This window comes from Helianthus annuus, chromosome 14, assembly GCF_002127325.2.
Source record: "Helianthus annuus cultivar XRQ/B chromosome 14, HanXRQr2.0-SUNRISE, whole genome shotgun sequence".
Classification (NCBI taxonomy): Eukaryota; Viridiplantae; Streptophyta; class Magnoliopsida; order Asterales; family Asteraceae; genus Helianthus; species Helianthus annuus.
Window position 1 is genome coordinate 109,996,444 of NC_035446.2, and position 13,867 is coordinate 110,010,310.

Here is a 13,867-nt window from a genome sequence, read left to right on the forward strand (position 1 = left end):
ATTTCCGACGAACCGTGCGGTGGATTCAAAACGTAGAGTTTCTGTTTTGATTCCGACGAACCATGCGGTGCCGATTCAAATCGTATAGTTTCCTTTTTAAATTCTGGCGAACCGTGTAATGTCGATGTAGGTCGTTTGACCGCACAAGTGACGACGAAGACCTTTAGCAAGCGGAAATTTGTTGAACGAAGCTGGTCAAAAGTTGTATCACAGCACAGATGAGATCCTCCATCGGATTTGTCGCTGGCGAACTCATCAACGGCCGGAAGTTCTTACGAATTTCACGTGTTGATCTAGCCTTCTTCTTCTGATTCTGAACATGATATCTCCATCTCGTTCTTCAAGCTTAGAAGGTGACATTCCGGTTACCAAAAGCCCTCCAAACTACAAATCACAGGCAAAAATACACAAAACAATGAGCATTACACGGTGGAGGTGAGTAACTGTGTGAATTGTAGTTGATGGTTTGTTTTGAAGGTTGTACAGAGAGAAAGAAGAGGATGATGGTTTTAGGTTTAAAAAGAAATTACATTTCAGGCCCTGTACTTGTGAAATTTCAAAAAAAAAAAAAACCCTCTCATCACACGGTTTTTCTAACCCAGTTAGGCATTTGGATGAAAATGGCAAAAAGTTACAAACGTGGGGGGCTATTTGGTACAAAAAAGTCATTTTGAACGAAAATGGTAAACATGCCCAAACCTCATGGACGATTTTGTCAATTAACTCTAATTAAAAATGTTATAATACTTTTAATCTTAAATATGACATTGATTTACTGTTTCTACTCTAGCCATTAATTAGCAGCTATAGAGACAGACAACCCTATCATTTATATCTCCTTTCCAAGCTCCAAGGACACCCACACCCTACATTTATTGGTTCACAACCCCTTAAAAACTGCTACTTTCCTCTCAAAACTTACATAAATTTCTCATACAACTCTAGACAGAGAGAGAGAGAGAAAGAAAATGAAGACACATTTAGCATTATCTATCTTTCTTATTGCTCTGTTGATACAAAACCACAACACTTTTCTTGAAACTGAGGCAGTAAGAACCACAAATGGTGGATTCATTACAACAAGTGGGGTGCATTTCATGTTAAATGGTAGCCCTTATTATGCAAATGGCTTTAATGCTTATTGGTTGATGGTTTTAGCCTCAGACCCTTCTCAAAGATCCAAAGTTACAGCAGCCTTTCAAGATGCATCTTCCCATGGCCTCTCTATTGCAAGAACTTGGGCTTTTAGTGATGGGGGTGTCACTCCTTTACAATACTCCCCTGGTTCTTACAATGAGCAAATGTTCAAGGTACATCATTTTTTTTATGCATTTTTCTGCTTATTTATGATCATCATATCTTGGTTTTTCAAAAAATATTTGAAAGAATGTTCTTTCTTGGTGGGTATGAGGGTGATGCCATTTTCTTGAATTTTAAATATTTTCTTGAAAAAGATTTTTTTATGGGTGGGTATAAGAGTGATGACATTTTTTTTTTTTTTGAATTTTCAAGATTTGTTCAAAAAATATGTTTTTTTATTGGTGGCTATGAGGGTGATGACATTTATTTGAATTTTCAAGATTTGCTTTAAAAATTTGCTTTTACTGGTGGGTAAGAGAGTGATGGCATTTTTTGAATTTTCAAGATTTTCTTGAAAAAAAATGTTTTTTTATTGATGGGTATGAGAGTGATGGCCTTTTCTTGAATTTTCAAGATTTTCTTGAAAAAAAAATATGATTTTTTTTTATTGGTGGGTATGTGGGTGATGACATTTTCTTGATCTTGTTGTGGGGTTTGAAAAGGGGTTAGATTTTGTGGTGGCTGAAGCAAGAAGATTTGGGATCAAGCTAATTTTGAGTATGGTAAACAACTATGAAAATATGGGTGGCAAAAAGCAGTATGTGAATTGGGCTAGAAGTCAAGGCCAGTACTTAACATCTGATGATGATTTCTTTACAAACCCTGTTGCTAAGGGGTTCTACAAGAACCATGTGAAGGTGCAGAACTTACTTATTATCCTAAAAAAAACTTACATTCTTTTTAATATTTTTTAAAATCATTTTCTCATTTTTTTTTTTTTGTTATTATGTAGACTGTACTCAATAGGTACAATACAATCACTGGAGTTGTGTATAAAAATGACCCTACAATCATGGCTTGGGAGCTTATGAATGAGCCCAGATGCACTTCTGATACATCAGGAGGAACTATTCAGGTTCTTGTTTGACTTTTTGTGTTAATCTTGTTATTGACTTATTGATTTTTGGTGACAAATAAGTCAATTTATGATGAAGAATTAGTAAAGTAAAAAAAAGGGTTTCAAATTAATTCATGTTATAAGAAGTATATAATACGTAAATACAACAACTAGTCAAGTTTTTAGCAACTAAAAAGAAAAAAAATTAGCCAATTTGAGATTCAAGAAAATGAAAGATGCATGATGCATGGTTTCTAGCCACAAGTTCCTGGTGTTGCTCTGTCTTGAAATAATTTCCCTGAACCACGTCATTGGGTGGCATGGCACCAATGGTCACACAACACCGACAGTTGATTTCAGATCTCACATGTCCTGAAATCAACAAAACTCACACGTAACATGTTGTTTTGTCTCCTAACATATGTTCCTACAAAGTTAAAAAAAATGTCACTTTCTTCAATTTTCTTTCTTTCTAATTACATGTTAATGTAACAAAATTACCGGTAATTATAAAAAAAAAAAGAAAATAAAAAGTGAAGATGATTCACATTTTATTTCTAATTACATTTTATCTCATGATCAGGCCTGGATTACAGAAATGGCTGCACATGTGAAATCGATAGACGGAAACCACTTGCTAGAAGCAGGGCTCGAGGGCTTTTACAGCGAAAACGGTCGCCAGAATCCTGGTTTCAATGTTGGAACCGATTTTATCTCAAACAACCAAATTCCTGGCATCGATTTCGCCACCCTCCACTCGTATCCAGACCAATGGTAATTTCCCATTTTACCTTCAACTTACGGCGAATGTAACTGTCTCGAATAACTCGTAACTAGATCTGTTTATATAGAGAGATTACAGTACAAAATGATACCGATAAATCTAACTCACCAATGAGATAATAAAGTAGAGTTAAGTTCACGTATAAACAGTCTTATTGTACAAAACGTACGAAAGGCATGGAAAAAAAAAAACGCGATGCCATTTTGATAATTATCAAAATTACTCTATAAATGATCTTGTAAGGTAATTTTGTAAAAACTTCTTGTAGGGTAATTTTGAAACTTGCAGAGTAGTTTTGATACATTTGTAGAGTAATTATGATACTCTATAAAATTACCCTACAAGATCAAAATTATCTTACAAGATCAAAATTACTCTACAAGAACATTTTACAAAATTACCCTACAAGATCATTTGTAGGGTAATTTCGATAATTACTCTACGAGTAAATAATTACGAAAATGCCACCGCGTTTTTTTTTACCTTTTCACCCTATTCGTATGTTTTGTATGATAAGGGTATTTGTATTTGATTTTTTGTCTAATAAAGTAATATCATAATATTCAAAAGGGTTAACAAGCAATTGGCAATAGGTGCATTAAGCGTAAGGGGTACGTTTAGCCTGACCCTATTCAAAACAGATATAAAATAATTACTAACACACAAGTTACAAATAGTTGATAAATCAAATAACAATAACTATAACAGATAATAAACTCGGCTAACATTCATTCATTCATACTATGCAACTTATCAATCTACTACTGAACCAGGTTAACAAGCTATGATGATCAAACTCAGCTCAATTTCCTGAGCAATTGGCTAAGAACCCACATTTATGATGCCCAATACGTCCTCAAGAAACCATTACTCTTGACCGAATTTGGAAAATCGGCTAAAGATCCGAACTTTAGCCCGTACCAAAGAGACCAACTGTATAACTTGGTCTACAATAACATATATCTTTCGGCTAAACACGGTGGAGCTGCAGCCGGCGGTCTGTTCTGGCAGCTCCTAGCTGAAGGAATGGACTCTTTTGGTGATGGGTATGACGTAGTTCTGAGCCGAGCGACCTCAACGGCTAATATTATTGGCCAGCAGGGGCGCCGGCTTTACCAGATTAGAAAAATATTCGCTAGGATGAGAAACGTGCAGAGGTGGAAGAGGGCTAAAGCCGCTAGGCGGGCTCAATGGCTCGCTTGGAAACGAGGCGTGAAGCCGATTGGAAACTAACGATAACCGGTGACTTTTGGTTTTTGTTACAAAAACTCGTGAGGCATAATTTATAATTGATCTCATAAAATAGTTTGGGTTTGTTTGCCGTTCAAAAAAAAAAAAAAAAATACACGTTTGTGTTGTTCTCTCTTAGAGATGCAAAATGTACATCCAGGAGGGTGGTTTTGAATCTTGTACTAGTGACATCGAAGATGGAAACTTTATGTTTGTTTGAAATTAATTAATATGTTGTAATTCGTGTTTGTTGGTATTTAAGTTTATCAACATGTATATGTAACTGAATTTGCAAATTTAATATTAAAAGAGTTCGTGTTGTTATGATACTTTCAGAACTTAGAACTTTGAGATATAGTTGAATGTTTATTGATAACTAAAGCTAAGGGTTACGGTAGTTGTACAGATATAGTAACCCATATAGTGGAGGGCTTAAATATAGGCTTGGGTGTTCTTATTGTAACAATTTTTGGACGTGAGAATAGGGAAAAGATCAAATGTTAATTTTCGCTAGGAAGGATAGAAGCCATAGGATTATGACATGTGACAAATTTTAAAATAAAGAGAAAGGGTATTTTAGTCAATCCAACTCCTTCTTCTTCCTTTTTCAAAACCCAGTAAATTCAAAAACCCACCATCTTCAACTATTTCTTCACTTTCTATCTCAATAATCACTACGTTATAGTGCGATTTTCATCACCAATCAATGATTCAGAACCCGATCAACGTGTTCTTCAGCTTTTTTTTGAAGAAAACCCAGTTTAATTTCATAAAAAAAATCTCGTTTTTCCGGTGATTTTGGAGATAATCACTCGATTCGTTCGATTCGAGCGTTGATAAGTGTTTCTATCATTCAAATTTCGTCAATTGATGAAGAAATCGGCTTCAATCCATGTAAGAAATTCTTTAATTTCATTTTCATGATCTAGGTTTTTGATTTAATCATTGCGTTTTACGATCTTTGCGGGGGTCCGGGGGCGGCAGCCCCCGGTAGCGGGGTCCCAGGGGCGGCAGCCCCTGGCGGGGTCCAAGGGGCAGAGCCCCTGGCTGGGGTTGAGCTAAAAACGCATCAGAAAAATTAATTTTCCAGAATTGGCTCATTTCGAAGACAGTAATTCGTAGACAATTCAGACAGTTTACAGTGACAGACAGTTTTATGTGTCCATTGCGTTTTAGAAATAAGAGAGTTTTATGTGGTTTCTGGCTATTGCGTTTTAGAAAAAAACACATTTTTAAGTGTTTTTAGTCATTGCGTTTTAGGTAAAACACATTTTTAGGTGTTTTCAGTCCATTGCGTTTTACATATAAGACATTTCTTTGTGTTTTTTGTGCATTGCGTTTTAGGTAAAACACTTTTTTATGTGTTTTCAGTCCATTGCGTTTTAGAAAACAGACATTTTAAGTGTATTCTGGCCATTGCGTTTTACAAATAAGTCATTTCTTTGTGTTTTTGGTGCATTGCGTTTTAGGTAAAACACTTTTTTATGTGTTTTCTGGCCATTGCGTTTTACAAATAAGACATTTCTATGTGTTTTCTGGCCATTGCGTTTTACAAATAAGTCATTTCTTTGTGTTTTTGGTGCATTGCGTTTTAGAAAAATGTCATTTTTTAGGTTTTTTTTTTCATTGCGTTTTACGTTGTTTTTCTATTGCGTTTTACGCAACTGGGTTTAATTTTTTTTTAAAATATAGCAATAGTATACTCGTTTTAAAGATAAAAAAACGATCGTTTTTTTGGTGCAATTTTTATAAAAAAATAATGTCGTATGAAAGAGTTATTAACGTTTAAAAAATGGGGGGGATTGGAGGAGAGAGAAACTATTGGCTTGGATTGACTAGAATGCCCTTGAACAAACTCACGCGCCTCTTTTCTATCCTTCCTAGCCAAATAAACTTCCTATTGTATCTCCACCCCGTGAGAATAAGTATATCTCTTTTAAGTATAAGTGAGAGTGGGAATAAAGAGAATGAGATGATTTCACCCGTAGGAGAAGTGTGGTATTTATAGCTGGGATGGTGAGAAGGTATTGGACTAGACGTCGTTTTCAGGATATCCCTGTTGTCCCCTTCAAGCTGGCAGTGATAACCGAGGAGGGTGTGTAATCGCGGAACAACATTGGATAAACGTCGACGTTGGAATGTACTTGTGGTCTCTTCTCTGATCACCTTTAGTGGAGGCCAGGAGGAACAGGATTTCACCGGGACGTGATTGGCCAGACGTCGTTATCGACTGTCCTTTTTGTCTCTTATGTGATAACCTCCATCGAGCTTTCATGATTGGAGGTCTAATTTCTTTTATATTTTTTCTGATGTAACTCCTGTGACCATGAGCTTCCGTCGCTAAGATCGGAGACGTATGAGAAGACGCGTTGGTTTGACTTGTTGACACAGAGCCCTGTGCCCATCAATGTGATCAAGGAGGCAGCGTTGGCGGCGGTTGGGATGAGCCGGTTGTGGGATAAACCTGACAAGTGTACCATTTATACTCTTGATGATAAAGGTATGTTGTTCGCAGATGTGTATACTTGTTTTCCCTTTTTTCCTTTTGTTTTATAATGATAGAGGTGTTTTTTTTCTGAGACGAAAACTGTGTATATGACAATGTTTGAGGATGCCCATGGGAAGATGACGAACCGCAAGCTCAAGGATGGAGATAAAAATGTGTTTTCATTTTAAGTTTCGCTATGAGTGAGATGTGAAAACTTGCAAACCATTATTGAATATTGACGCTTATTAGTATTGATTGATGACAACCATTAAGTCATTTAAAAACCTAAATAACCTAGGTAGTTACACTAAGTAGGTTATTGTATCCGCAATGAACATGTGTTTGGTATTACAGGTCTTGTTTGATTATATAATCAAATGCAAGAACAATCACACCAAAACGAATACAAAGATATAGACATAGCTTATCTCGATCCTACCTAGATCATGATCAATGTACTTACACACCAACCATCCGATCCTTGCTTAAACTAACTAGGGTATACTGGGCACGATCAGGTGACATGCCATAAACCGCCTGTCAGATCAATGCAAGAACAATTATACTAAAATGAATAGAAATTACATGCATATGATTGAAACTTGATTAAATGGTCTAATACAAATATCACTCAAGTAAGTAGGATTTCAACTTTCTAACAAGATATTTGATTAAAGTATTCGATTATTTACATACACATTACCTACTGATCAATTAAAACCTATATAAATTAGCAAACTTTTTGTGCATAAGAACTTGTAAGTTGTGTTTTGGGTGTTTTTAAAAAAAAAACTTGATTTTTTTGTTTTAACCCAAAGGTTTGTACATTTTCCAATTTTAACCCTACATAATTTGTTTTTTTTAACTTTAACCCAAAATTTTTCATTATTTACAATTTAACTTCACAACTTTTATCACTTATACTTTTCATCTTTCGCAAATTTTCGTTTTACGTATAGTTCTAAAATTTTCGAGTTAATACGACGCAACGTGCATGTGTGGTTCAACGTTTTTACCTCTATTTTTCCATGTTTGACAGGTTCGTCGCAATACGCATATTATAGGTCGAGTCAGTGTTGGTTGTCGATGACGGTTGTGTGACATTAGTACTATTTGACACCGTTTTACGCCCCGCCGCAATGCGGGGTGTGCTTTGGGGATTTTTCAAAGAAAAAATTGTTATGCATATGGTTGTCGTAACGTTGGCTTTGGGGGTTTTCCAAAAAAAAATAATTTTTTTTTACTTTTCACCCAAAAGTATTTCTAAATTACTTTTAACCCAAAACTATTTGTTTTTTACTTTTAGCCCAAAACTTTTTATCTTTTACAATCTATCCTCATAACTTTTTTTTACTTTCAACTTTGGTCCTTTATAGTTTTCATTTTCCGCAAATTTTGCGCTCTATGCTTGGTTCTAAATTTTGTGACTTAACATATCACAGCGTGCGTCTTTGGCTTAACGTTTTTACGTTTCGTTCTAAATTTTGCGAGTTAACACGACGCAACGTGCGTGTGTGGGTGAACGTTTTTACATCGTCTATTTTTACCCCGTTTGACAGGTTTAACATAACGTGTGGGTCGTAGATCGACTTAGTTATAAATAAAGAATCCCCGCCGCATTGCGGCGGGTCATAATCCTAGTTTTATAAATGAATCATAGCAAACTGCACATCTAAGGTTCTCGTGCGAGTTTTTCAACCAAATTTTGCACAAACGTAAATTAACATCTAACTAAGATATATGTGAAAAAAATAAAAAAGGATAAATTACACTTTTCGTCCTTTATGTTTGTATAGAATTGCAATGGATGTCCTTTACTTCAATAATTACAATCACAATCCTTTATTTGTAAAACCCATCACAACCTAGGTCCTTTAGCACTAACCTAGTTAAAATTTTCAGTTAAATGTAGTTATATAAGGGTAAGTTAGTCCTTTTACCTAATAATATTTGAAGTATTTAATAAAAAAGACAACATTTTAAAACTTATAAAATGTTAAACAAACCCCCAAATTTCGATCTGCATATCACAACCTCCACCACTTCGATCTCTCTGTCTCTCACCCTCTCTAACACCAGAACCACCAAAGACCACCACCATAGGCATCCCGGCGCTTGAAACCGCTCTCTCTACAAATTGAAATCAAACCTTAAGTTTCATAACCATTAGCATTCCCGCGCCTGAACCACTAGATCTGGCGTTTGACGCGATTCGGGTTGGGGATTTATAGGCAGCGATGGGCCGATGGCGGTGGTGTTTATGCGATGGTGCTGGTTAGGTCAGACGGCACTCTGAAAACCTCAGATCTGAAATCCTTTAAACACCCCGGAAACCCTTTAATCTGAAGCACCCATCTAAACACCATTGAAACCCTCAGAACTGAAGCAGACGATGATAGTGTAGAGGGTTTCAGATGTGGTCGAAGCTGAAGAACACAGTGGTGATTGATTTGTTGCGAGATTATTGTGTTTTAATAAGGGTTGAAGTTTTATTTGTATATGTTTGATTTGTTTGGTTAGTAGGTTTTAAAAATGTTAGATTGCAAATTAAATTTCATTGTAGTATGTTCGAAAATTGTTTATGTATATGATGTAGAAAAATGTTTGATTGAACATTGAAATTTCATTGAGTTGAGTTCTCTGTCACTGCAAGTGAATATCATGAAAATTTCATCGAGTTGAGTTCTCTGTCACTACAGTTTGAATATCATGATGAATTGATGATGATGATGGTGGTAAAATTTTGTTTTTGTTATATTTATTAAATAGTTTTTATATATTTTACTAAACTGCCCTTATGTATCTAGATTTAATTGAAAATTTTAACCAAGTTAATGCTAAAGGACATATAGTGTAATGAGTTTTACAAATAAAGGACTGTTACTGTAATTATTAAAGTTAAAGGGCATCCATTGCAATCCGATACAAACATAAAGGACGAAAAGTGTAATTTATCCAATAAAAAAATAAAAAAACATTGACGAGCCGACATTTATTTGACATGTAAGTTCGTCGTACACCGATGTAAATTTGGTTTACAAAACTGATGACGTCACCAGTTTGAGAACGTTACGGCTATGTAAATTTGTTTTAGACTAATGTAAGAAGTTGTATACATTTTTTTTGAATGAGTTACATAAAAATAACAAATTCCGTCATTTATTAGTATAGAAAGATATAATATTAGTTTAAAAATGCGCTAAGGGTAACTTCATCTTTTCAGAAAAAAAAAAAAAAAAAACTAAAAATTTGGATTAATGGACTGGACCAAAATTTTAAACAACTTTAGCCCCTCAACTTTAATAATAAATAATTTTAGCCTCTCAACTTTAATAATGACATGTTTATCCCCCTCAACTTTAATAATGACATATTTAGCCTCTTAACGAAAACAACTTTTGCTCCTTAACTTTAATAATAGAACAACTTTAGCCTCTCAACTTTAATAATGACATATTTAACCCCTCAGTTTTGATAATTACATATTTAACCCCTTTACTACATCAATGATCAAACAACTTTAGCCCCTCAACTTTAATAATAAACAACTTTATTACCCCAACTTTAATAATGACATGTTTAGCTCCTCAACTTTAATAATGACATGTTTAGCCCCTAACCGAAACAACTTTAGCCCTTCAACTTTATCAATAAACAACTTTAGCCTCTTAACTTTAATAGTGACATGTTTAACCCCTTAACTAAAACATCAAACTACTTTAACTCTTGCGATTTGTTTATTTTTATCTATGTTTCGAACCTAGCGGATGATAACCCTAGTTGATATAAAAACCAAACTATCGAATTAAGAAAGTCAAAAAAGATCTTTTAAACTGAGATATATTTAAGCAAACCACAAGAAAAAAAATAGTATTTAACGCTTCTTTTTAATTCATTTTCGGTCTAGTAGCCCATCAAAAGCCCAATTAATATTTACTTGCCATCCATTCACTTCTTTCTTATTAGAAAATTGCAGCCCATAATTGCCCATCTATTCTTTTTCCATAATATTAGACCATGTGTAGTGGGGCGTGATTTTTAAAAAAAATTGAAAAAAAACGCCTCAAAACGCCCCTCTCCCCACTACACCGGGCGTTTTGGGCGTTATAATTCAAAAAATTTGAAGCTGGGCGTTTTAAAAATCACGCTAAATTGGAGGCAAGCTGGGCGTTTTAATATGGATGGGTCAAATGCATGTGTATGGGTCAAATGCATGGGCCAATGGGAGACTTTCAAGTGTAGTGCCATTTGTTTTTTTTTTTTTCTTTTCTCTATAAAAAAAATAATTGTTTATTGATTTGAAGGGGCATTATTGGATAATGCCCCACTACGCCACTTTTGCTATAATGCACCAACGCTTACTAGGATGCCACGTGTCGGATAATGCCCCATGATGAGGGCATTATGTTAGTTCACTACTACACATGGTCTTATAATCCAATTAAATTTATATCTCAGCCCACTAATTAATCTTATTTTTCAAATTTATATCTCAGCCCACTAATTAATCTTATTTTTTGAAACGCAAGTCCACTGTTGGTTTCCAATTTCCTTTAAATACAGTGATTACAATATCAAGCTAACTTAATTAATCCCCATTTATATTGCTAGCTAAATAGTAATCACCAAACTGTTTTCAAAATAATTTGAAGTTGAGACTTTTTACCATATACTTGTTTTCTTTTACTATAAATATAACATTTCTTTTTCCTCATTTTGAAACTTAAAAAATATAAAAACAATAAATGTAATATAATTTATAATAATAACATTGATGCATTTATAAAATAGTTAATATCCAATGGCGTGTATATATAAAATGCACTGATCATGTATCTTCATCACATATTAACATACTATATGTTGGAATTAATCAACACTCTTGTTCTAATGATGGAACTCATGGGGTTGGTTTGACGTGTAGGGAAGGAAAAAGACAACTAACATGATATTCGAAAAACTATGTTTCGTGATTATAGGTGACGAATACACCTCTGAAATAGCGCGTGCAACATCCACATTGTCAATTGACGACGCCCCTTCAACAATAGGGACAGTAAGGCCACAGGGTGTGGCTTAGCGCCACCCCGCCATGTCAGCCATTTTAGCACCCCGGGGCGGCATCAACCACACCACCATCGTTAACAAGGGGGGAGCTATGGCATTCCTGCCAGCGTGCTAACGTGTTAAAGAGAAAAGCTGGTGGGGCCCATATGATATCAACCAATCAAATCTTTTCTCTTTATTTTATTTTTTTGTATTTTGTTTAATAGGGGGCTTTAAACCATTGCATACAAGTTAAAAGGATGAGCTTTAAAGCCCCCTATGTAACATGACACTGATGTGGCGTGATAAAGCCTATAGGGACTTTATACCACACCCTCCAACCTAATCGCACTAGTCACCAACATCATATAAACAACCTAGAATGTTGTTATTCAAGTCCCAATCGAATAATCAAACACAAGAACAAGAACGAATGGAATAACTCTCCAAGAACTTTTATTATAACCAAGAAAATATAACTCAAAAAACTTGATTACAATAACTCATAAACAATAACTCGGTTTATCTTCTCTTGACCTTTTAATAATGTCTATCCTACCTTGGTTTATATAGGCTACCCCTAACTTGGTGACCAAGACATTACCATATAACCCTAACTTGGTGACCAAGATATTACCAAATATAATTATAATATAATTAGGAAACTTAACCAATTATGACCAACTTGTCAACATTGATCCCTCAAGTTCACCGACTTATGACTTGAACTCCTTTGACACCCTTTCACATCACCTACTTGTGATGAGTCGGGAATTACCGCCAACAATCACCCCCTTAATTTCCGACTCGAAATAAGTAGGCTCCAACATGTCTTCTTTGTCTTGATTCTCATAAACTCATCTTGATCTCTAGCTGTGTTTTTCGGCTCTTTCCTAGCTCGAACATTCTTGCGACCTTGTACTCGACTAGTCCTTTTTCCACGACTCGTCCTTTGGTCATAAGAACTCGCACCACCATTGACTCGGCTGCGATCTGGAGCAAACACTAGCTTTCTTAGATCATAACACGTTCCCTTAGAATTTAGACTCATCTTGATTCAAACCTCGTGACTAAAACATGACTAAAACATGGGTGGCGACTTCTTGAAGAAACTCGATTGGCCCTTTGATCTTCTTACCAATCCTCTTGTTGGTCTTGATCCTCCCGGTCGGTTCTTCCTTGTCAACTCAAACCTTTGTTTAATCCTCGGTCAAACCCAAACCCGGTCAACCCAAAAAATATTACTTGATTAAAGCAACTTGGTTAACCCAAAGACTTTGAACCATACTCGTTCAAATCAGCACCAAAAAACAACCTCCTTGTCGATTTAAAACAAACACAAACCGTCCAGTCTAAAACAGCTTTTCAGAAACGAACGCGTTTGCTCGCAAACCCGATCACGAATACCTCTCGAAAAACCCGGATAAAAAAAATCCTGAATTAGATACTTAGATAGTGACTCTAACCAACTTGTTAGAGAGTACCAATTTTATCCCCCCTCCCACATAAACCTGCTTATTTATGCGGTCTCGAAAATTAAGCACACTGAGAATTAAATATCTCTTTTAACCTTTTTTTTCTTTCTGTTACTGCGTTGAGACTAGACCAACAGAAAAAAAACAACCCTTTAATAACTTAAAACAATTCCCTTTTAATTGCTTAAAAAAATTATTTTATTTGTTTTTTTTTTTCGATAACCTTCATGTGCAAAAGATTAACTAGTTGACTTTTGTGCACACCTTTTTAACAACTATTGTCCTTAGGGTGTGCGGGGCACAGTTCGGTGACCCCTTTCGGGGACCGAATGTGCCGATCGGTGGGTGGCGCCAATCACTCGGGGACCGATGAGAGGGGAGGAAATTCGTGGGAGAGGCACCGATGAGAGGAGAGGAAAGAGAAGGTGGTCCCTATCAAATCAACCAATCACAGCTTTCCTTTTTTTTTTTTTTTTTTTTAAAAAAAAAACCAATTCACCTAAGAGGGGAGTGGCGCCATCAAATTGGGGTGTTAGGGGAGTTTAAGAGGGGAGTTGACGTGGCACACGGGGATTGGTTTGGCGTAAGAGAGGGGACTCACCTATTAGGTGAGCACCCCCTTCACCCTTATGTTGAGACTTGAGTTC

The 13,867-nt window shown here is 35.6% G+C and overlaps 1 protein-coding gene across 1 annotated transcript; it reads left to right on the forward strand.

The window, feature by feature from the left end:
- The first annotated feature begins 856 nt into the window (after positions 1 to 856).
- On the forward strand, positions 857 to 4,532 carry LOC110908934 (mannan endo-1,4-beta-mannosidase 7). Its single transcript, XM_022153936.2, has 5 exons — positions 857 to 1,310; positions 1,803 to 1,997; positions 2,093 to 2,215; positions 2,781 to 2,971; positions 3,755 to 4,532. The coding sequence occupies exons 1-5, from the start codon at positions 969 to 971 to the stop codon at positions 4,212 to 4,214; spliced, it is 1,311 nt and encodes a 436-aa protein (XP_022009628.1). The 5' UTR covers positions 857 to 968; the 3' UTR covers positions 4,215 to 4,532.
- The last annotated feature ends 9,335 nt before the right edge of the window (positions 4,533 to 13,867 follow it).